Here is a 24,315-nt window from a genome sequence, read left to right on the forward strand (position 1 = left end):
AGTTATTACTTGGATGGGAACACTTTGGTTTTTTTTTTTTTTTGTCTTTGTTGTTGTTGCTATTTCTTGGGCCGCTCCCGCGGCATATGAAGGTTCCCAGGCTAGGGGTTGAATTGGAGCTGTAGCCACCGGCCTACGCCAGAGCCACAGCAACGCAGGATCTGAGCCGCGTCTGCAACCTACACCACAGCTCACGGCAACGCCGGATCGTTAACCCACTGAGCAAGGGCAGGGACCGAACCCGCAACCTCATGGTTCCTAGTCGGATTTGTTAACCACTGCGCCACGACGGGAACTCCCGGATGGGAACACTTTGAATGAGGAAAGAGAGGGAGGTCTGTTCCAGAGTTAGCAGAAATCCTGCCAGGATTAGAGCAAAAGCATGAGTGGAGAGAGAAATGATCACAGAGGTAAATTCTCCAGGGCCTTGACTGCTTCTTCCTAATAGACATCAGGGCTCCACGACTAAGGAGGCCTGTGTCTCCCTTCACACACCTACCCTCAAGTAGAGCAGCTGTCCCACCTTACTGTGAAGGACGGAGCTGCTTCCTGCGTCTGGAGGCCTGCATCCTCTTTTTTGCCTCCTCTGTTCATTACGGCTTTCCCATTCTACTGTGTTTCCCACATTTGCATCATCCTCATCAGAATCATCTGGTGGGGAGTGAATATGACCTAAAATTCAGATTCCTGAGCCTCTGACCCACATCCACTAAATCAGACTCCTGAGAGGAGAGGCCTGGTAATGGGTTCTTCTGCTGACCAAGCAGTTTGTGAGCTGGTGCTCTACTGGATGATTCATTTGTCATGGGACGTGAGAATAGGAATCAGGACACCCAGGAGTTCAGATCAAGCTCTGCCACTCATACCTCTGTGACCTGGGCTAGCCCCACCCCTCTTGGGCCTGAAGATTCACATCAAGACAATGAGGGGATTGTTTGAGAAACTCTCCAGGTACAGCAGTAATTCTTAGTATTTTATGGGATGGGCCCCTCAGAGAATCTGTCCCTCCTCTCCACCGAGATGCACCCCTACCTCCCAAACCACATCTTGAGTTCAGTTGATCCATCTATTCATGGATAAAGGTAGCCTGTTACAGGGTCTGAAGCTCTTCTTCAGCCTTTCAGATGCCTTCAGGCCAGGAGGACAAAACAATGAGGCAGATCCTCTCTCTGCCTTTTTCTGGGTTTTTACTCCTTGTCCCATCTACCCGACTTTGCTACTTCCTTTTGTTATCCCAGGAGGACCCTGGGTTCAGGTTTGGGTCTGGGTCAGAGCTACCCACCTACCCATTTCCTTCCCAGAAAGGGCAGGGGGTACAGAGCCTCCATCTAGGTGAGTGGGTCCCAAAACTGGCTTCATGTCAGAATCACTTTATAAAAAGAACTTGAAGCCTGAGTCCTATCTCCAGAGATTCTAGCAATTTTTTGGGTTTCGTTGGGTTTTTTTTAAAGCTCTCTATTTGGCTCTTGTGTGCATCCACTGGAAACTACTGGTCTTGATGCTGATACTGATTCTAGGTGGACCCAGGAAGGTGGTGAGGGTACCATCACATGACCTTACTGGGAGTGGAGAGTGGGGGGCTTGGAAGAGGGCTCTGGTCTAGGCCGTCCCTTCCTCTTAAGTAGCTAGGAGAGTGTAGGGAAGTCCCCCAGGCCAGGCAGCCAGCGTTGGTTTTGTGGAAGCAGAGTCTGAGATAACACCTGGAAATAGGAAGCAGCACCTCAAGGGGCTCTGGAACAGAGAAAGAGAAACCGCAGGTTTCCCGTTGTCATTAGTCATTATCCCTGTTCCTTCCCTCAGTGCTATCTTCCTGGCCTGCCTGGAACTGTAATAGTAATCCTGGCCCTTTCTAACCCCCCCCCGCCCCCCGCCCCCAATGCTGACTTAGACCAGAAGGGTGGGTCCAAGGAAGCTGAAATCCCCTTCGCTCCCTGGTCATAAAGCTTCCTGGGCCACATTTCCTGCATATCTTCCCTCCTGTCTTCTGAGTCAGAGTCCCCACATCCAGCAGGTCTAAGCCCCTCCCTCTCTGGCTCACTGAATCTGGGTGGGGAAACTGAGGTCAAGAGTGGGCTATGGCCGAGTGAGTCACCGGAGCTCAATTCTGGTGCCTCCACCCTCCCTTTTCAAGCTCTGCTAACACAGTTCATCAAACAAAAATGTGAGCCCCCAACCCTCCCCTGTGTTTTGTGTAAGCTGGGGTGGAGCATAGAGGGGCATGTTTGGAGCCAAACCCCAGCCCCTCTGACTGGTGCCTTAAGGCTGCCACGATTGTTGCAACAGCTCAGCATTTAAAAATAGGTTTGTTCTTGTGGCAGTCTCCAATATATATTTGGCTCCTGTGATTTGCCAGCACCCGGGGTCATGACCTACTTAGCTCTGGTCACCGGGCCAAGGAGAGCACTCATATGCACAGTCTCCCATGTCCTTTCTGGAGTCTGGGTTTGCAGCTTGGTGAGAAGCAGTCATTGGCTTCATGGCATTCCCTAATCTCCTCCCCCATCCACCCACCTCTAGAATTTCATCATTGCTTGTGCCTGTAGCTCAGAGGAACCAGAGACGTGTCTGTTTTTGGTAAATAACTGCATGAAATTCCCCACCCTTGTCGGGAATCTTAAGGGGCAGACCCAGATGTGCCCTCCTATGTGACTTGCTCCCTCCAGCCCCGAGATAGCGCAGGGTCTAGATCTTCAACCAGGAGTAACAACAGTAGTAGTTGAAATGCATGGTGTGCTTAACACAGGTGCTTTGCATGATTGTCTCATTGAATTTTTTTTTTTTTTTGGCTTTTAGGGCCACACCCGCAGCATATGGAGGTTCCCAGGCTAGAGGTCTAATCAGAGCCACAGCTGCTGGCCTACATCACAGCAACACCAGATCCAAGCTGCATCTGCCACCTACACCACAGCTCACAGCAATGCCGAATCCTTAACCCACTGGGCGAGGCCAGGGATCGAACCGGCAGCTTCATGGTTCCTGGTCAGATTCGTTTCCACTGCACCACGACAGGAACTCCATGTCTCATTGAATCTTTACAACAACCCTGTGATGTAGGGGCTTTTAACTACCCCCATTGTACAGGCTCAGAGAGGTTAAGGGACTGGCCCAGGTCATGGAGGCAGAGCTGGATGTCAAAGCCAGGCAAGTTTACCTGTTGAATTTGTGCTCTTACTCAGTATACTCTGCTAGGACATGAGCTAGGGTGACCTGAGGCCAAGGGATCCTAGAGGGCACGTTATACACACATAGATATCACTACATTCCTGGGTTCAGTTGTGCAGGTTTTCAGTGGGCCCCTGCCGTGCCTCAACTCTGGGCCAGACTTTTCTGATCTGGGCAGGAAAGTGGAAGTTTCATCCACACCCATCATTGCAGCTACAGCTGGACTCACCCCAAGGGGCCCGAGGCTGTGCAGAGTTCTTGGATCAGTTCCAGCGCTCACTGATGCTTCCCAGTCATGAGAGGCCCACCCTTCCCAGCACACCGCTGCACAGACACATGAACACACATTTCCCTGGAGTCAGCCTCCATTCATCCAAAACCACTCTCCCCTTTCTCTGCAGTAGAATAAGGTCCTTCATTGAGCCCAACCCTTGGGGCTATTCTGTCACATCCCCTGGCAGTACCATAGGAGAAGCTGTGTCCCTTAGCCCTGGGGTCCTGGCAGTACTCTAGGGTGGGGGAGGGACAAGACAAGGCTTCTCTCTGTCCCAGATGCCTCTGGCTACCCTGCAAGGCCTAAACAACAGCAATTGAGAGCATCAGGGTAGAACTAAAGGGATAGGCCTATTGCTGGAGAAGGGAGAAGAATACCAATCGAGTCACATACTGAGTGCGTACTATGGGCAGACTCTGTCAGGTGCTTTACATGCATTGTCTCCCTAAATCCTCTCAGCAGCCCTGTAATCCCTTTTTTACAGAGGAAGAAGCACATAGCCCAGGCACCTGAACTACACAGCAAGTCCTTGACTTTCTGTCCCTAACCTTAATCACTCATATGTATTCTTCCTTCTCATCAGGAACTAAAAACTCAGGGACTAAGTCAGGGAAACGGAGTACTAGGAAGTTCCTTTCCACGTGATCTAGTGCCAGGTGGGGGTGGGAGAGAGAGAAAGGTGAAGGCTCCCTGGAGTCAGTAAGGCTTGTCCCCTTTAAATATGGAGATGACCTAAGAGATAGCTTTGTGATCACGGGGAGCTGGTTCAGGAGAAGATGGAGTGGGTGAGATTTCCTAGCTTTGAGTGGAAGGTCCTGAAAGGGATCTGGAAATCCAGGGACAGGGAGAAGATCTGTGGCATTGGAGAGATGGGTGGGGGTTGTAGATAAGAGTTCCTCCCAATTCTGGAGGCAGAGAGATCTGGGTTCAGATCTTGGCTCTGTCACTTTAAAGAAGTCATATCGTCTTCCCAAATCTATTTTTCTCATGTACAAGATGGAGATGCTAAAACAGGGCTGAGGTGAGGATGAAAAATGATCATGTTCTTAGCATGTGTCTGGTGCATAGTAAATGCTCAATAAATACTACCCATTGTTACTATGATTGTGTGATATTATTGTCCTGTTTTAGCCAGTACTATGGGCATAGCATGAATTTATGACTAAATGGATCAGCCCTTGAGCACTTAAATAGGGGTTCTCTAGGAAGCTTGGGGCAGAGGGACCCAGGCCAAGAAAATGTGCACTTACATGACCAGGAGTTGGGGGTTGTGTGTAATTCGTTTTCTTAGAGCTGTAAGTGTAGGAATTAGAAGTTTATGTGAATTCCCAGGTCATAGATTTCCAAACAGGTCATAAAGAGGAAGAGATGTGTAAAAAAAGTATTTCTCAGGAATTTGTGCAAGCCTTCCAGTGGCCAGGTGTCCAGCGTCCCACTTGTAGTGTGGGCAGAGGAGACCAGAAGTCCTTGGAATGTCAGCCTTAAGGAAATTGGGTCGAGACACCATCAGAGGCAGAGGGATCTAGACCAGGGCTCACTTGAAATCCAAATGCCTAGAATTCTAAGTTCCTCCTTATATATATGCCTCTTCCTAGCCTCTTTGTTTCCTAGTCCAGGAGTTGGTTTGTGCCTTGAGAATCTCTGGGGCTGTTCAAAAGGAAGGAGCCACTGTAAGATCCATGGTGTTAGAAATGACAGCTGAGGAGTTCCTTGGTGGTCTAGCAGTTGAGGATTCAGTGTTGTTACTGCTGTGCTTGGATTCGATCCCTGGCCCAGGAACTTCTGCAAGCTGTGGGCGTGCCCCTCCCCCCCCAAAAAAATGACGGCCAGTGATGTTGACTGAGGACTTAACTTTGTGCCCTACTTTGTGCCTGGTATCAATTCATAGCATCCATGCCAGGTGGGAATGATTCTGAGCACCACTTTACAGATAAAGTTGAGCCCAGTGAAGTGACCACATTTCATTAGTAAGTGGGAGAGAGGGACATAAGCCACATTTTTGCCTATTCTTTTTCATCACTCACCCTTCTGGGGTCCTAGCTCTGTTGGGTTAGAGCCAGCTCCTTTGTCCCTTACCAAGACCTCACCAATAGCCCAGTAACTCAGCTCTCAAAACTCCCTTGTTAGGTGTTCAAAAATCGTCACCATGAAGTTCCCTGGTGGCCTAGCAGGTTCGGGATGCAGCATCATCACTTCTGTGGCCCACATTCAGTCTCTATCTGGGGAACTTCCATGTGCCATGAGTGCAGCCAAAAAAAAAAAAAAAGGTAGTCACCGTGGCTACAAGAATGAGCTCAGTTGCTCAAGAGTAAGGACAGTGTTGGCCCCAGTCACTGATTATTGTCTCTTTTCTCAAATATTGGTATTCTTTGTCCCTTTCCCTTACCCCGTCAGCATTACCCATCATCCACCACTCCATCGAGCTAGTTGTGGAGGTGGTAAAATTTTCAAGAAGGACAATCCGACCTGTAACAGTTCCTTCCCGAGGCCTCCTTTATGGGGCCTTATTCTTGGGGGATACACTTCTGGGTAGAGAGAGAAAGTTTCACTTATCTTCACAAGACAGTCCCTCACACTGTGGGAGGGGAAGAAGATGTCACCACATCACCAGGGCATGGAATAAATAGCCAGAGAACACCTGCCAGAGAAGGACGGGTTTAGCAGTCCATCAAAGACTTCGAATTTGGATAGGAGGAAGGAGACTTGCAGGCAAGCCTTAAATTGCAGCTCAGCCTGAGTGTAGTAGCATGGGTGAGTGTGGCATGGAGAGAGCTCCAGGAAAGATGGGGCTATCCTAAACCGAGTCTTTATGTAGAGGAAAAGAAGGTAGAGGAGTGCCCTGGAAATGAAGGTGATGTTAGGCTAGGAGCTCTTGAACGTGAGTCTTTTGGCGCTGGTTGCCATTGTAAGCTTCTGGTCAGGAGAATGTTATCCTGGTGTGCATTAGGAAGAAAAATCCATCTGGATGTATGGGATGAATTGGGAGGGGTGAAGATAAAAGCTGAGTCCAGTTTAAAAAACAACAAAAAGATTTTAAGTATATTCTATATGCTAGGCCACTTTCCATTCTTTTTTTTTTTTTTTGTCTTTTTGGGGCCAAACCCGCGGCATATGGAGGTTCCCAAGCTAGGTAGGGGTCTAATCGGAGCTGTAGCTGCCAGCCTACACCACAGCCACAGCAACGCTGGATCCTTAACACACTGAGCGAGGCCAAGGATCAAATCTGCGTCCTCATGGATGCTAGTTGGGTTTGTTAATCACTGAGCCACGATGGGAACTCCACTTTTCCATTCTTTATTAACTCATTGAATCTCAGAGCAGCACTGTGAATTGGGTACTGTAATTATCTTCAGAATTTTTCAAGTGAGGAAATCAGTGCTTTATGAGATTTCAAGTGACTTTTCTAAGGTCTAGCTAGTAAGTTGGAGAGTCCAGACCGTCTGATTCCAGAGCCTCAGCTTTTAACTATTATACTTTATTGTCCTCCAAGTCAGGAAAGAGCCTGGTTTAATAGTTGGGGGAAGGGGGTAGAGGCCATGATGATAAAGAGGGGGGATACAGCACAAAGAGCAGGCCTAGGGACAGCAGGAGGAGCTCAGACTCCAGAGTAGCAGGTTTCGGAGAGTGGGAGTGATGGAACCAGAGAAAATGACTCTGGAAGCAAGCTGGGTGTGTTCGATATCACCTATGTAAAGGATGAAGTCGGGGTCATGAAAAGAGAAGGGAAGTGAGATTGGAGCTGAGGGAGCAGGCTATGGGCACCTCTCTTGGTTTTATAGGAGACCCCCAGCCCGGCTTCCTTGACATTCCCTCTTGTCCCCTCTGCAGCCATCGTCAGCCAGTGGCAGCAGGAGTCCAAAGAGAAGGTGGTGTCCCTCCTGCTGTCCCACCTGCCCCTGCTCCAGCCGGGCAACACAGAGGCCAAGTCGGAGTACATGAGGCTGCTGCAGAAGGTGCTGGCCTACTCGATTGAGAGCAATGCCTTCATCGAGGAGAGCCGCCAGCTGCTCTCCTATGCCCTCATCCACCCGGCCACCACACTGGAGGACCGCAATGCTCTGGCCCTCTGGCTAAGCCACTTGGAAGAGCGGCTAGCTAGCGGCTTCCGCACCCGGCCTGAGCCCAGCTACCACTCACGCCAGGGCTCTGATGAGTGGGGGGGCCCTGCAGAGCTGGGCCCTGGGGAGGCAGGACCAGGCTGGCAGGACAAACCACCCCGGGAAAATGGACACGTGCCCTTCCACCCACCCAGCTCAGTGCCGCCAGCCATCAACAGTATTGGGAGCAACGCAAATGCAGGTGAGGAGGTGGGAGTCCCCGGAGGCCATGCCTACTTGAAAAGGGTCAGACTGGGCTCTCTCTCTTCACTTGCTCTATGACCTTGGGTAATCACATAGCCTCCCAGGGTCTCAGCTTTATGAGGCAGTACAGAGGTTGTACATTGGCATTCCCAGAGCCATTTCTTTTTGTCTTTTCTTGGGCCGCTCCTGCGGCATAAGGAGGTTCCCAGGCTAGGGGTCCAGTTGGAGCTGTAGCTGCTGGCCTACGCCAGAGCCACAGCAACACGGGATCCAAGCCGCGTCTGTGACCTACACCACAGCTCACTGCAACGCCAGATCCTTAACCCACTGAGCGAGGCCAGGGATCGAACCCGCCACCTCATGGTTCCAGTCAGATTTGTTAACCACTGCGCCACGATGGGAACTCCCACCAGAGCTATTTCTGACCTGTGTACATGTTATATATTGATCCCAGACTTAACAAAACTGTTTTGTTATGTTTTTAAATAAATTCAGCAATATAAGAAATCGGGAATTTTCCCTAAAAATCAAGATTTCAGCTTCTCTTGAAAAGTCAAAAGATCTGGCAGCTCAAGGCCTGTATTCCTGGTGGCAGCAATGTGGAGTTGAGTGTTGATCACCGCCTTTAGACCCTGCACACGTGTCCCAGTTGGCCTCTGCCCCTCCCACCCCACTTTGGAGCATGTGTGATAAACCTGACTGACCTCTGAAGGCATTGAGTAAATGACCATAATTTGAGGTCCCTTCCAGCTCAGACATTCTGAATGCTTGTATCTGGCCTCACTTTACAGACTCATTTCTGAGAAACGTTTGTTTGTTAGCCTGTTCATGTAAGATGGAACTCCTGCTGCAAGGCACTAGTAGTAGTAACATTGTTGAGCATTGATTGGGCCGGGTAGTCTTTTATAAGCACCTTTCAGACAGGATCTCATTTAATTCTCATGACAACCATATCATTAGCCCCATTCTGCAGATGAGGGCACTGATACACCAAGAGATAAAGTCATGTATCCAAGGTCACATAGCAAGTAATAGAACTGGCCAAGGTTTAGACCTAAGCAGTCTGATATCGAGCTTGCCTCTGACCACTGCGCCATCCTCCAATTAAGTCATCTCAAAAGGGCTCTCTTAACAAGCACCCCCAAAGGCTGGGGTGAGCAGGAGAAACTGGTATTCCAGTGAGCTTCTGAATTAGTTGAAATGAAGAGGGTAAGGGAGAGTGCCATTTCCAAGGATTGATGAGGTGACGTGGCCTGACTCAGGACAAAAGGTTTCCGGAAGTTCCCTTGTGGCAACCTTGTGGTTAAGGATATGGTGTTTTCTCTGCAGTGGCTCGGGTCGCTCCTGTGGCACTTGTTTGATCTCTTGCCCGGGAACTTCCACCTGCCTCGGGTATGGCCAAAAAAGAAAAAAAGGCAAGAGGTTTCCAAGATTTAATGTCAGGGTGGCTGGCCCTCTTCTGCAGGCACTGGTTAAAGCAGACCAGGAGCAGGTGAAAGTGAAATGTCTTCTGTGCCAGTGGGTGGAGTAACCCTTGGGTCTTTGGTACCCAGCTGTGTAGTACCTAGTACATATCAGTCATCCCCAAGCCTCTTTCTTCCCTAGTTGAATATGGATGTCCTCGTCACCTGTTTCCCTCCCAGGTGCTGGCCAGAATCGGGGAAGATAGAGGGATAGAGGTGCATTTCTGGGAACTCTAGCAACCCAGGGTGTCTTGGACCTGATTTTCCAGTCTCCTCTGAGACAGTTTCTGGATTCAGATTGGGAGGGTATATTAATAATGATCATTCTAGCTAAGATGTAATTCAGCATAATCTTTACCACAAGCCATTTTGCAGACTTTATACCTATAAATTCATTGGCTGAGTTACGGAAAAGTTACCTGCCCAAGGTGGTGTAGCCAGAATTAAAATCCAGGCAGTCTGAATCCACAGCTCATGTTCTTTACTCCTGTGCTACACTGCCCCCCACCTAAAAGTGACCCTCCTAAAGATGCTCAGACCTCGTCAAGGAAAGAGGTCACCCATGCAGGCGCCCATACATTCTTTCTTCCCTGTGATGGGGACAGTGGCTTTTAAAGGGCCAAGGTGGGGAATTTCCTGGTGGCTTAAGGGTCTAGTGTTGCCACTACTACGGCTCAGGTTACCGCTCTGATACAGCTGGCCCAGGAGCTTCCACATGCCATGGGTACAGCCACAAAAAAAAAAAAAAAAAGACCAACTGCAGCAGTGTTGGGGAGGGCATTTGAACCAGAAGAGAGAAAGGAATTGGATGTTCCAGATTGAGGGCAGAGCATTAATTGAAGGTATAGGGGTTTCAAATTGGAGGGGACAGTATGTAGACAGGTCTGGCTAGGATGGAGAGGAGCAAGGATTTAAATGAGTTATAGTAGTAACAAATATTCATGTTTACCATTTGTCTGCCCCTGTGCCAAAGACTTAACACGGAAGTGGAGGCAGAGGGATAAAATGAAGTTAATGAGTGGCAGAGCCAGAATTTGAACTCAGGTCTGTCTTAACTCTCAGATCTCAGTATGTTAGGGCCATTTGGGGAAGGGGGGCGCTTGAAGAATAAGATGAAGCTTTTCAATTTCAAGCAGTTGCAGGAAACGGGAAACCACTAAAATATTTTTGAGTGGGGAGCAAGGATTGGCCTGTAAGGGCAGGCAGGGTGGGTTTGGGGTGCTGCCAAGGACAGACCAGGCTTTCTTGGAGAGTGTGCAGCCCTGGATCTCTGGCTGGCATTCCAGTTTTCATAGTTCTCTTGCTGTGGCCAGCCTCCACCCCAGTGTGGGGCCAAGCAGGACTCCTTCAGGAACTGCACAATCGTTCCAATCAGGGTAATTTCCTGCCCTCTCAGCCTCGCCTGCCCCCTTCTTGGCTGAGAAGGGAGGAAGGAGGAGGCCGGGGCACTGAGACAGGCCAAAAAAGGCCTTGTGGAAGGTGCCCTCTTCTTCTGGGAGTCAAGAGGCTTGGGGAGAAGCCCCATGCAGAGGACCCCAGAGATCACAGATAGGGGTGGAAGCTGGCCTTAGTGGGCGGGTCAGTGTACTGCCCTGTCCTTCAGGTGACTTCTAGGTTAGGAGAATAGATGCTGGTCACAGATGAAGGAAGGTGCTTTTGGGGCCTGTACCAGGCTGGTCATCCTTCCAGGGCAGAATGTCAGTGTAGCACTGACAGGGAAACCCAGCCTTTCCATCAGCAGTAAGGTAAAAAGCAAAAAATAGAAGTTCCCGTTGTGGCGCAGTGGAAAGGAATCCGACTAGGAAGCATGAGATTGAGATTTTGATCCCTGGCTTCGCCCAGTGGGTTGGGGATCTGGTGTTGCTGTGAGCTCTGGTAGAGTTCGCAGATGCGGCTCGGATCTGGCATTGCTGTGGCTGTGGTGTAGGCTGGCAGATGTAGCTCCAGTTAGACCCCCAGCCCGGGAACCTCCATATGCTGTGGGTGCAGCCCTAAAAAGACCAAAAAAAAAAAAAAAAAAAGCAAAAAATAAATAGTCGGAGTTCCCATCATGGCACAGCAGAAACAAATTGGACTAGCAACCATGATATTGCAGGTTTGATCCTTGGCCTTGCTCAGTGGGTTAAGGGATCCGACGTCGCCATGAGCTGTGGTGTAGGTCACAGAGGTGGCTTGGATCTGATGTGGCTGTGGCTGTGACCAGCAGCTGTAGCTCTGATTAGACCTCTAGCCAGGGAATCTCCACATGCTGTGGGTGTGGCCGTAAAAAGCAAAAAAAAAAAAAAAAAAAAAAATTCATCTACAATAAGGCTGGGGTTCTTCTGTCTCTGTCTCCCAACTCCTTGTGGGAACTGGGACGAAGGGCTTCTGTTCCCTGGGCCTAGATGTTCTCACCTACCCAAGGTGAGGTTTTTTGGCTTTGTTTCCTTTTCTTTTTTGACTTGGAAAACTTTCTAGATTTCCTTTGTCAGCTCAGAGGCCGCCTTAGCACCTTTAGGCTGGTGGGTGCCCTCCATTTGGACTTATGAAAACTTGGAGCATTTCTGTGTATCATGCCCTGGCCTGGGGATGCAGAAATGATAGGACAGGCTTGCCGCAAGCCCTGAGTCCAGTGTGAGGCAGGCTAGTGAAGGTGGCAGTAAGTGCTGGGCTTGCAGTAAAAGCACAGGGGCTCAGGGAATGCAGAAGAATGTATGACAAAAGAGGGAACACTTGAGCCAGGAGTGAAGGCCGAAGTGGCTGGCAGGTGAGCTAAGCAGGGGGAATAGCATGTGTAAAGGTCTGGAAGTTTATGGGAACCTGCCCTGTCCTGAAAATGGTTAAAAATCAATTTGGAGAATTCCCATTGTGGCTCAGTGGTAACGAACCTGACTTGCATCCGTGAGGATGGGGGTTTGATTGTTGGCCCCACTCAGTGGATTAAGGATCCAGCATTGCCATGAGCTGAGGTGTTGGTGACAGACGCTGCTCAAATCTGGCATTGCTATGGCTGTGGCATAAGCCGGCACCTACAGCTCCGATTTGACTCCTAGCCTGGGAACTTCTGTATGCCATGGGTGTGGCTACAAAAAAGACCAAAAAAAAAAAAAATCTGGTTGGATCCCTTATTCTTTCTTGGGAATGGGATGGATGGAGGATGTGAAACATCCCGTGGAAGAGGATGGATTCACCCTGATTTGGACTCAGTACAGGAACAATCTTTGGGAGGTAGTGAAGCCCGATAACAGAGATGTTGAGAAAGAAGTTTATATACTTCTTCACTTACTTTAAAAGTAGTCGTGAAAATGGAGTTCCCTCTGTGGCGCAGTGGGTTACGAATACGACCGCCGAGGCTCAGGTCACTGCAGAGATGCAGGTTCAATCCCTGGCTCAGTGCAGTGAGTTAAAGGATCCGGTGTTTCCACAGCTGCAGTATAGGTCACAGCGGTGGCTCACAGTCCCTGGCCTGGGAACTTCCATATGCCATATGTGTGTGGTTGTAAAAGATAAAAAATTGAGGAGTTCCTATCGTGGCTCAGTGGTTAACGAATCCGACTAGGAACCATGAGGTGGCAGGTTTGATCCCTGGCCTTGCTCAGTGGGTTAAGGACCCGGCGTTGCCGTGAGCTGTGGTGTAGGTCGCAGACGTGGCTAGGATCTGGCATTGCTGTGGCCCTGGTGTAGGCCGGCAGCTGTAGCTCTGATTTGACCCCTTGCCTGGGAACCTCCATATGCCATGGGTGCGGCCCTAGGGGGGAAAAAAAAAAAATTGAAAAAGTAGGTGTGAAGAATCTCCTAGTGAGGCCCCACTGTAATTGCTGAGGATTCAATGATATTTAAGACAGGATAGAGCCCTGCTGTCCCAGATCTTGTGGAGGAGTGTACAGTTAGTAAGCAAGTCAACAAATAAGTGGATATGGTCATTTCAAGCTGTGTTGGGTGCTGTAAGAAAGATACGACAGTAAAATGATAAGAGTAACCAGGGTTGGTAGGGGGCACCTACTTCTGATTGAGGGTTCAGAAAAGCCCTCAGAAGAGGGGGATGCTTGCTTGAGATAAGACCTGGAGGAGCAGAAATCCTGAGACTGGAGCAAGCTTGAGTGTTCCAGGAACAAATTGAGGGTGGGAGTGCAGCAAAGTCTAGAAAGGCTTGAGCCAAAGGATGAGTTACGGAAGATGAGAAATCAGAGATGAGTTGGGCCCTGGTCCTATAAGGCCTTGTATGTGTTGGGGTGGGGGAGTCAGGGAGAAGAGTTTGAATTGTATTCTCAGTGTGAAGGGAAGCTACAGGTAGGACTTAAGCAGGGACCGACTGGGTCAGACTTGCATTTTAAGAAGGGTAAGTGTGGCTTTGGTGAGGTAAATGGACTGTAAAGGGCAAAAATGACAGCAAAAAACCAGTGAGGCACCTGTGGCAGTAATTCCAGCCAGGGATGCCAGGGACTTGGCCCAGGGTGTTAGCAGAGGAAGTGGAGAGGTTCAGAGAAGTGGCAGGCAGCTTGCTGACGTTTAGGGATGTTGAGGGTGAGGGAACCAGCAGTACCCCCAGGGTCCCTTCCCCTTGGAGTCTAGAGCGGAGCTGCCGTCCTTGGCACTGACAAGGGTCGGGGGCCATGGTCTCCTGTGGCCAGAATCCCCAAGCCTGACCTCTTGCCTCTCTCCCCCTCTGGCCAGGTCTCCCCTGCCAAATCCACCCAAGCCCACTGAAGCGCTCCATGTCGCTCATCCCCACGAGCCCCCAGGCCCCTGGCGAGTGGCCAAGTCCAGAGGAGCTTGTGGCCCGGGCTACTTTCACCACACCAGACCACGCGCCTCTCTCACCCCAAAGCAGCGTGGCCTCCTCTGGCAGTGAGCAGACGGAGGAGCAGGGCTCCAGCCGGAACACTTTCCAGGAGGACGGCAGTGGCATGAAAGGTACGGCAGGGGAGGACCTTCCTCCAGAGGCTTCTGCAGAGCTTGAAAGACCAGAAGGGAACTTGAAGCTGCCACCCCATCTGTCCTGTCCTTCCCCAACCGACTCTTCTCCCCCCTGCCCCCAGCAGAGAAGGGGGACAGGTCTGAGGAGAGTAGACAGTCCATGCCCTTAGGGCTCAAGACTGAGCAAGGAGACCCCTACAGGCCCCAGTCTGATTGAGGAGAATCCCCTGTCCCCAGACACCTTTGTCTGACAAGAAAGCCAGGACACAGAGGTAACTGATGGAACGCAGAGGTTCCAGGAACACTTTTGAAGACATCAGTGGTCATGCTAGTACACTTCCAGCCGAGCAGCTGGGCAGAAGAAAAAGTAGCTTGTGGACCCTCGGCTTCTCCCTGCCCCCTTCCAGTTTTCTACAGCCAGTGGCTTATGCCTAGTCCTTCCTCACAGCTGTCACCAGGGCTAGACTCCTGAGCTTCTGTCCTTCCTTCTTTTCCACAGACGTGCCCTCGTGGCTCAAGAGCCTCCGCTTGCACAAGTACTCGGCCCTCTTCTCACAGATGAGCTATGAGGAGATGATGACACTGACTGAGCAGCACTTGGAATCTCAGGTGAAGCCGAGGGGACCTTCATGGTGGGGTCGGCGGCAGCACCATTTTGACAATACCCTTTCGGCCCGAGCCTCCTCCATCTCTTCGGGCCTTGTTGGGGCACCTTGAGTACCTCAGCCTCCCGTTTCCAGCTTCCTGTCCCCTTCTGCCCCACCACAGAATGTCACCAAAGGTGCCCGCCACAAGATAGCCCTGAGCATCCAGAAGCTGCGTGAAAGGCAGAGCGTCCTCAAATCCCTGGAAAAGGTGAGAGGACCTGGTATCCGCATCCCCAAGACCAGCTGGCTGCCCAATAGTGCCAGTGGCTAAAGGCTCTGGGTTGGCCTTGCTGCCCAAGGGGCCTCCCCAGCCCTGGGGATCCGGGCTCCAGGGACCAAGTACAAGCCAGATCACAGGGCTGACTAAGAGGCTTTCCTCCCTGTCTGTCCTGGTTCTGGTCTGTGTCTCCAGAATCTATCTGTTGACTCAGCTCCTTCTCTTCTTTTTCACTGTTCTGTTTCTAACAGGTCTTTCTGATAGAGAAGGGCTGTCTCCCCAGTGTACATTCTCTCTCTTCCAGTTGTTTCTCAACTACTCATTCTCTTCCCATATCTGCCTTGATTTGCATTCTTTTTTCCCTTTCCTTGTTGCTTACCTTCTGGTTTTTGCCCCCTTCGGTATCTTAGTCCACATCTCTGAGTCTGAATCTGGGTCTTTTGTTTTTTTGTTTGTTTGTTTGTCTTATTGCCTTTTCTAGGGCTGCACCTGCGGCATATGGAGATTCCCAGGCTAGGGGTCGAATCGGAGCCGTAGCCTCTGGCCTACGCCAGAGCCACAGCAATGCGGGATCCGAGCCATGTCTGCAACCTACACGGCAACGCCGGATCCTTGACCCACTGAGCAAGGCCAGGGATCGAACCCGCAACCTCATGGTTCCTAGTCAGATTCGTTAACCACTATACCACGATGGGAACTCCAATCTGGGTCTGTCTTTGATGGGATCCCCGAGGCCCCCAGCATTAGCCTACCTTCTCCTGAGCTCCATGGAACTCCACCTTGAACAGGGGAAGAAGGAGTGTGTGTGTGTGTATGTGTGTGTGTGTGTGTGTGCATGCATGCATGCATGCATGCTTATGCTCTGGCAGTGCTCTTATCACCTTTTCTATGCACTGGAACCCTGGGTCCTGCCAGCTCTTCACAAGGGTTGTCTGATCCCACTTGTGCAGTTGTTCTACATAGCTTTGGGGGTTGGTGCGTGACCCAGGCTGTGTCTTTCCCACTCAGGATGTGCTGGAAGGTGGAAATCTGCGGAACGCTCTGCAGGAGCTGCAACAGATCATCATCACCCCGATCAAGGCCTACAGTGTCCTCCAGGCCACTGTGGCTGCTGGTGCCACCACCACTCCTCCTGCCAAGGATGGGGGCCGGGGGGAGCCACCGCTGCCAGGTGCTGAGTCTCCCCTGGCTCACGCCGGCACAGACAAGGGCAGTGAGGCCAAGGACCCTCCAGCTGCAGAGAGCTTCCCTCCTCCACCAGCTCCGGCCTCCACTGATGGCAGTGAGCCAGCCCCGGCTCCCGTCGCTGACGGAGACATCCCCAGCCAGTTTACACGGGTGATGGGCAAAGGTGAGACCACCCAGGGCCTAGCAAGAAGTTCTGGGGCAGGACCTCAAGTGAACCCTGGCATCAAAGGTCAAGTCCAATTTCAGTGATGGGAACAGAACTTTTTATAAAGCACCCCAGAGACTAGAGCACTACAGAGTGGCTAAGACTGAGAATGACCAGACCCCTGCCCTCAGGTGTCTCCAGGCTGATGGTAGGAGACAACCCTTACCCTCAAAGCATCTCCAGCCTGAGTAAAAGAAACTATATGCATAAAGAGGGATCAGATAAGACACATCCCTTGGTTCTTTCAGAGAGGACTGAAGTCCATGAGATGGGGATGGTGAATGGGCTCGGCCTTTACTCAGGCAGCATGGCATAGGCACCTTTACACTTGGGTCTAGATTCTTTTAGCTGTGTGACCTGAGACAAGAGACTCAACCTCTCTGAGCCTCAGGCTCCTCAGGCTAAAAATGCCTGCATGGATGAGACTTGCAAGAGTTAAAGGGAGAAAAGATATTGACTTCATATCTGCCTTATGCCAGGCACTATGGTGGGCACTTTATGTCCTCATGATAAGCTAGGTATATTGCTTGGCACATAGCTAATACTCATCCAGCATGAGTTTCCTGATCCACCTTCTGTGCCACCCAGCTGGGGCCAGGGAAACTGGAACATGGCAGAGGACATGCTAACCTCCTATCCTTTCCCATGTCCCCAAGTGTGCACCCAGCTGCTGGTGTCCCGACCAGACGAGGAGAACATCACCAGTTACCTCCAGCTCATCGAAAAGTGCCTGACTCATGAGGTGAGGCCTTCTCTAGGGCTCCCAAGGAGGGAAAGGCTGTCCCATCACTCTCAGGACCAGCATTCCTTATGTGACCAACAGGGCCCTGCCTGGCTGGCACCTGCCCCCTTCCCCAGCCCTCATCATTGCCACTCTTGGTTCAGTGGATGTGCTGAGCTCTCGTCCTCAGAGCCTAAGTCCCTAATCCTTCTCTGGGGAATAAGTCCCCCTCCCTCCTGCTGGCCCCTCAGCTCTCTGTTCATATATCTATATCTCAGGGACGCCTTCCCCAGCCCTCTCAAACATCAGATTCCTTATGCCTCCTGTGCTTCTCCCTCACGTCACTTGTCACAGGATTGTGTGTGTATCTTCTCCCCAACTAAACTGTAAGCTCCTTGAGCATAGGTCACCTCTGTGTCCCGACATTGCCCAGCACAAGGCAGGCAGTTAATAAATATGTGAGCGAGGAGTTCTCATTGCAGTTCAGCAGGTTATTGACTAGTATCCATGAGGATGCAGGTTCAATCCCTGGCCTTGCTCGGTGGGTCAGGGATCCGATGTTGCTGTGAGCTATGCCATAGGTCACAGATGTGGCCTTGATCTAGTGTGGCTGTGGCTGTGGCATAGGCCAGGAGGTGCGGCTCTGATTCAACCCCTAGCCTGGGAATTTCCATGTCGTGGATGTGGCACTAAGAGGCAAAAAAAAAAAAATGAATGGATGGAAGGCAGATCTGAAAGAAGCACACACACCCCCTCACCCCTTTCATTCTAGGCTTTCACGGAGACGCAGAAGAAACGGCTGCTGTCCTGGAAACAGCAAGTGCTAAAGCTCCTCCGGACCTTCCCACGCAAAGCTGCACTAGAGATGCAGAACTACCGGCAGCAAAAAGGGTAGGCAGGTGGCTGGGGCACAGGGACCTTCCCTCCCTAGGCCTTTGTTGCTTGACAGGTAGTACTTAGAGGAGTGATTGCTTTCTGAGCTGGGAATCCAGTTGTACTCATTCAGTCACTGGGTTACCTTATGTAAGTCACCCAGTGAAGACTTTCCCATAAGAAAATTAGGGTGTTCTTACCATGGAGTGCTGAGCTGGCAAAACCAGCCCATATCCCAATAGCTGGCCCCTTGCCTATCCTTTGTTCTCCTCACCTGTGTGCAGAGGGCTCTGAGGTCCCTTCTCACCCCAAACAAATAGCAGATACTGAACTCAAGAATTGAAGTTAGGAGTTCCTGTCGTGGTGTAGTGGTTAACGAATCTGACTGGTAACCATGAGGTTGCAGGTTCGATCCCTGCCCTTGCTCAGTGGGTTAAGGATCTGGCGTTGCTGTGAGCTGTGGTGTAGGTCACAGACATGGCTTGGATCCCACGTTGCTGTGGCTGTGGCATAGGCCGGCGGCTACAGCTCCAATTGGACCCCTAGCCTGGGAACCTCCATATGCTGTGGGAGCGGCCCTAGAAAAAGGCAAAAAAAAAAGAGAGAGAGAATTGAAGTTAGCAGAACTGCTTTGAGTGGACTTGAGGAAACCTTCCTGGGAGTACCCTCGGGGCAGGAAGAGACAGAATGTACAGTGCAGGGACTTGAACAGGAAATCCTTGCTCAGAGCAGATCTGTGTTCTGTCCTACCCATGAGGGGTTGGGGAGGAAGGGTACGAGGAAGAGGTGATCAGATGGGCCCCATCCACCTAAACTGATACCCTGCCTTCTGCTCTCTCACAGCTGGGCATTCGGCTCCAACTCACTCCCCATAGCTGGCTCTGTGGGGATGGGGGTGGCCCGGCGGACCCAGCGACAGTTCCCAATGCCTCCCCGGGCCCTTCCACCTGGCAGGATGGGCCTTCTGAGCCCTTCAGGCATTGGGGGCATCTCCCCCCGACATGCCCTCACCAGCCCCAGCCTTGGGGGCCAGGGCCGACAGGTGAGCTGGCTGGAAGCAGAGGGCCTGGTACTTTTGGGGTTGGGGGTGATGGTGCCTGAGATATGTGTGTCCATCTCTTTGTGTCTGAGCCCAGCTTGGAGGGGAGGGAACTCCTCTGCCAACGCCACCACTCTTGGGTCTTGGCATCTTCCCCACTCACCCAGTGCTTTCTCTCTCCTCGTGCCCTATGCAGAACCTGTGGTTCGCCAACCCCGGAGGCAGTAACAGCATGCCGAGCCAGAGCCGCAGCTCTGTGCAGCGCACCCACTCGCTCCCGGTCCACTCATCGCCCCAGGCCATTCTCATGTTCCCTCCAGGTAAGGACTCTGGGACTGTGCCTGAATAGCATCCTTAGCTGGACTTTCATTTCTCTTCTGGGTCTTGTACACACTGTCCTTTGCTTATGTTGTTTCTGTCTCCCCCTCTGCCACACCATCTCCTCTCACCTCTTATTCCCACCCATCTCTCTCTCCCTTCCTGTGTCGGAATCTTAGTGTTCACTTTGGTCTCTGTCACCATCTTTCAAGGATCATTAAGTAATCAGTTTGGAAGGGATGGAGAGGATGAGACAAGTAGCCAGGTTTCTATGGAGGGGAGTCCTGCTATCCATCCACTGGCATTCTTGCAGAAGCCAGGTGACCAGGCAGGAACCAGTAGACTTCAGTTCTTGGATTGGTTCTACACTAAAGGGTATTTGAGGTGGAAGGGCTGTCTTCCCTCTGCCCACAGACCAGCTTAGAGATGGGAGATCAAAATGAGGGCAAAGTGTGGAGTTCCTGTTGCCACTAAGTGGTAATGAACCCAACTAGTATCCACAAGGACGTGGGTTTGATCCCTGGCCTCTCTACAGTGGGTTAAAGATACAGCGTTGCTGTGAGCTGAGGTGTAGGTTGCAGATGCAGCCCGGATCCCATGTTGCTGTGGCTTGGGGCGGCAGCTACAGCTCCAGTTCGACCCCTAGCCTGGTCATTTACATATGCTGAAAGTGTGGCCCTTAAAAAAAAAAAAAGAAAGTGGCGTTCCTGTCGTGGCACAGTGGTTAATGAATCCAACTAGGAACCATGAGGTTGCGGGTTCGATCCCTGGCCTTGCTCCATGGGTTAAGGATCCGGTGTTGCTGTGAGCTATGGTGTAGGTTGCAGACGCGGCTCGGATCCCGCGTTGCTGTGGCTGTGGCTCTGGTGTAGACCAGCTGCTACAGCTCCTATTCAACCCCTAGCCTGGGAACCTCCGTATGCTGTGGGAGTGGCCCTAGAAAAGGCAAAAAGACAAAAAAAAAAAAGTGAGGGCAAAGTGGGCAAAAAGGAGGTTAGGCAAGCACTAGCCCTGCCTTGTTCAGCGATTCGGGGGTGACTCCCTGTGCCAGGTCTCTTGCTGGGCACTGAGGCTGCACAGGCAAATAAGGCTGGGCTAGAAAGGGCTGCCTCTAGAGAGATCTTAGATTTGTCTGTGACCCTAAGCTCTTTTTGTCACAAATAGCCAAATCAGGAAGGGTTTTTTTGGGTTTTTTTTCTTTTATGTGGCCATGCCTGTGGCACATGTAAGTTCCCAGGCCAGAGATTGAATCCAAGCTGCAGCAGCCACAGTGCCAGATCTTTTAATCCACTGTACCAGGCTGGGGATCAAACCCACATCTCCTCAGCGACTCGAGGTGCAGCAGTTGGATTCTTTTTTTTTTTTTTTCCTTTTTCTGCCAGCCCACTCCACAGCCACAGCAGCACTGGATCCAAGCCGCATCTGCGACCTATGCCACAGCTTGCAGCAACACTAGATCCTTAACCCACTGAGTTAGGCCAGGGATTGAACCTGCATCCTCACAGACACTATTTTGGGCTCTTAACCCGCTGAGCCACAGTAGGAACTCCAGTAGGGATTCTTTTGTTGTTGTTGTTGTTGTTGTTGTTGCTTTTTCTTGGGCCACTCCCGCAGCATATGGAGGTTCCCAGGCTAGGGGTTGAATCGGAGCTGTAGCCACCGGCCTACGCCAGAGCCACAGCAACGCGGGATCCGAGCCGCGTCTGCAACCTACACCATAGCTCACGGCAACGCCGGATCGTTAACCCACTGAGCAAGGGCAGGGACCGAACCCACAACCTCATGGTTCCTAGTTGGATTCGTTAACCACTGCGCCACGACGGGAACTCCAGGATTCTTAACTGATGCGATTATGTGGACTGCCATCAGTGGGAGGCAGGAGACCCCATTTATTATGTTTATTCTAGTAGAGGGTTTGACACATGGTAGGCATCTGTAGCTGATATTAAATGACTGGATAGATGAATTACAGGAGCAAAAGATGAGAACAGTTGTTTTTACCAGTATGCTGTGTGCTGGACTATCAGTCAGCTTTCCTGCATTGTTGAATCAGATCCTCCCAACTGTGCACATGAAAGCACCGATGTTATTCCCATCTTACCAGTCATGAATCTGAGTCTCAGAGGTGACTTGTCCAAGGTCAAAATTTTGTTGTTGTTAAAGAGACACAATTTGGAGTTCCCTGGTGGTGCAGAAAGTTAAGGATCCAGCATTGCTACCACTACAGCGCAATTTTGATCCCTTGCCCTGGAACTACTTCTTTATGCCACAAGTCCGGCCCTCCCAGAAAAATTGTCTGACATGGCCTGAGCTCAGGGTTCAGAGGGAATATGATGAGAGGTGGGGCTGCAAGATGAGAGAGCAGGGTTGTTTAAAGCCAGCTAAGAAGCTCAGAGTTCCTCTAGAAGTAGTGAGGAGCCCAGGAAGGGTTTAAAGCAGTGAATGGGGTTGGGTCTGCCCAGGGGCCTGGTAGGCTGTTTCCCAGAAACCAAAACAGGAGACCCTTTGAGAGACAGTGTGAGGACAAGCGCGCCCCCATCCCGGGGTGCCTGTCCAGGTCCGCTCCCCCTGCTGAACCTGCCCCAATCGCACGGGCAAGTCCAAGTGGGATGAGAAGGATTCTGATTTAGCTTCTGCACCAAGTACAGAGCAGGTCATCCGTCAGGAAGCACAGGGCTGCCCAGTGCTCAGGGCAGATGCCCAGACTGTGCCCAGAGGAATGTGCTGCGAGTGTCCAAGACAGTCGCAGCCTGTGTGTGGTCTCCAGGCAGCTTCCCCAGCTTTACCTCACTTTCTCTGTCTACAGGTCAGGCTTTCTCTGTGTTGTCAAGCCTCTGCCCTTGCCATTGTCACCTCTGCCTGCTTTGTCACACACCCAGATACATCTCTGCCCAGTCATACCTCCTATCCAAGTGTGTACATGTCTCACATGCTCTGTTTTTCTGTCTCTTGCCTTTCCTCTCCTCCCTCCTCTTCCCTTTCATCCCCCTCAGCCTCTCCCTCATGCCAGCCTTTGTCTTCACGGCTCTACCCTTTACCCGAGTCCAGTCCTTACCGCTTCTGTTCTCTCTCCCACCCAGACTGTCCGGTCCCTGGGCCTGACCTGGAGATCAATCCCACTCTGGAGTCTCTGTGTCTGAGCATGACAGAACACGCCTTGGGTGGTGAGCATTTCCTCTTTCCCTGACCCAGCTCCCACCTACCCAGCAGCGTCTCCACCTCTGAACTGAGCAACTCAGAGTCATCCTGAGGGGTCCCCAGGGGAGGCCGGACTCCAGGGAGGGCCTGACTGGGATGACAGGCCGGACTGGGATGAGCCTCCCACCAGCTCCTGATCTTCCTCCCTTCCTCCCTTTCTTACCACAGATGGGACAGACAAAACCTCCACCATCTGACGGGACCCACAGCCCAGCGCACCCATAGGCTCCCCGGGCGGCGGGCGGGGGCCAACCCCCAACAGGCTTCTTCACGACAGCGAGAGGGTGGGCTGGCTCAGCTATACATTCTAATATTTTTCTACTCTCTCACCCTTTTAACTTTTGTTTAACATTGGCACACGCCTTGCTCACCCCCAGGCCTGTCGAGGGATCTCTGCTGAGGCCCAGGGAGGCAGGGGGCAGCCAGGATAAAGGGGGCAGGGACTGGCCAGCCTGCCTGCCCCTTCCTTCCCTCCTCCATCCCCCACCTGGCCCTGTCCCACCCCTGCCTCCTCCAGACCACCGGCCACCTGCCCCTCCCAAGGAAACAGTCTCCCTGAGCCTCACTGACCCACTGTCTTGTGGGGCCTGCTCAGAACCTTCTGACATTTGGGGAGAGACAAGCGGGACAGATAACCTGCTCTCCTGAATGTTATTTGAGAGGAGCTGAGAAGAAGGTGGGCGAGGAGTTTGTCTGCCTCTCTCTCTCTTTTCCCAGCACCCCCCCCCCAAATGCCACTTCTCCTTTCCCATTCCTGTCATTCCTGAGGACAGGAGCTGCCCTTCTCTCACTCACCTCCTTTTGCCCTGTTTATCAGAGGTTCTATACAATTAATTTCTTAGGCCTATTTAAGATACATATTTATATAGTTCTTAACGGTTTTTCTCTCTGATCATTCCCTCTCATTTTTAGAATCCCCAGGCCTCTCTCTGAGCTAAGAAAGTGGCAGGGGGAGCCTGAATTTTACGAGGGGAGAGGGCAGAGCCCCCTCCTCCAGACCCGGTAGCCCTTCCCCACTTCTCCCCAACCCTGGCTCCCCAGATGCAGAGGCTGAAGGCCAGGAGCCAGGGCAGCCAGTGAGGTCAGGAAGTCTGTTGCCTTAAAGTCTCCTTCCCCCACCAACACAGACCCTTCTCCACTCCCAGGTCTGGTGGCTGAAAGACTTGGGGTTTAGGAATAAGGGAAAGGGGTTGGGTTTGGGTTTCTTTCCCCACCGCCCTTTTCTTTCAACCTTCCCCTATCACCCCCCCCCCACCGCCTGCCCCACTCTGTCATGACCTCACTTAAGTGGAACACTATGTCATAACCCAGAGATGTGTTGCAGCCCCAAAGTCATACAGACCCTCTGATCCCTGTTCCTACTGAGGGGTTGTGCTGGGGCCCAGGTGGAGGGAGGGGATTTGGGGGTTCAGGCTGTGGGGAAGCCAGGGTCCCCTATTCCAAACCCCCTTCCCCCTCAACCCACCCCCCCCTCACTGGGAGACATTCTCAAGCTTTTCACACCGAAAAGGAAAAAATGTTATTTTTAGATACATTTTATGAATAACTTTTGTTATGAATATGGCTGGTAACCATTGTGTATGTTATTAAAGATACAAAATGTTGGGAAAAAACAAAAAACCAAAAAAAAAAAAATTTTAAAGATCACCACCCTCCCTGCACTCTTACCCCATTCCCCAGACCTCCTTGCCTCTGCCCTCCTGGTCTGGACCTCCCTCAGCTCTGAGCCCAGAGAGTGGGAGGAAGCCAGGGGGCAGGGTGGCCCAGGGGACCTGCTCTGGGTCCCCACCTCCCCTCCCAGTGCCGGGCTGGG

General features: G+C 51.6%; 1 protein-coding gene across 4 annotated transcripts in view; it reads left to right on the top strand.

Moving 5' to 3' along the window:
- The window catches only part of SAMD4B (sterile alpha motif domain containing 4B), a 43,411-nt gene extending 19,350 nt beyond the window's left edge, over positions 1-24,061 (top strand). Inside the window, exons 3-13 of one of the 4 annotated variants that reach the window (XM_047793824.1) lie at positions 7,265-7,735; positions 13,854-14,093; positions 14,596-14,705; positions 14,865-14,951; positions 15,969-16,311; positions 17,010-17,095; positions 17,847-17,965; positions 18,791-18,989; positions 19,183-19,306; positions 22,385-22,468; positions 22,671-24,061. In XM_047793824.1, coding sequence (XP_047649780.1) covers positions 7,265-7,735; positions 13,854-14,093; positions 14,596-14,705; positions 14,865-14,951; positions 15,969-16,311; positions 17,010-17,095; positions 17,847-17,965; positions 18,791-18,989; positions 19,183-19,306; positions 22,385-22,468; positions 22,671-22,699 — 1,892 coding nt within the window. In that variant the 3' untranslated portion in view covers positions 22,700-24,061. Of the gene's footprint in view, positions 1-7,264; positions 7,736-13,853; positions 14,094-14,595; positions 14,706-14,864; positions 14,952-15,968; positions 16,312-17,009; positions 17,096-17,846; positions 17,966-18,790; positions 18,990-19,182; positions 19,307-22,384 lie in introns of all 4 variants that reach the window. The other 3 variants (XM_047793826.1, XM_047793827.1, XM_047793825.1) reach the window with 3 other exon arrangements.
- Positions 24,062-24,315: the final 254 nt, after the last annotated feature.

This window comes from Phacochoerus africanus, chromosome 8, assembly GCF_016906955.1.
Source record: "Phacochoerus africanus isolate WHEZ1 chromosome 8, ROS_Pafr_v1, whole genome shotgun sequence".
NCBI classification, from domain to species: Eukaryota; Metazoa; Chordata; class Mammalia; order Artiodactyla; family Suidae; genus Phacochoerus; species Phacochoerus africanus.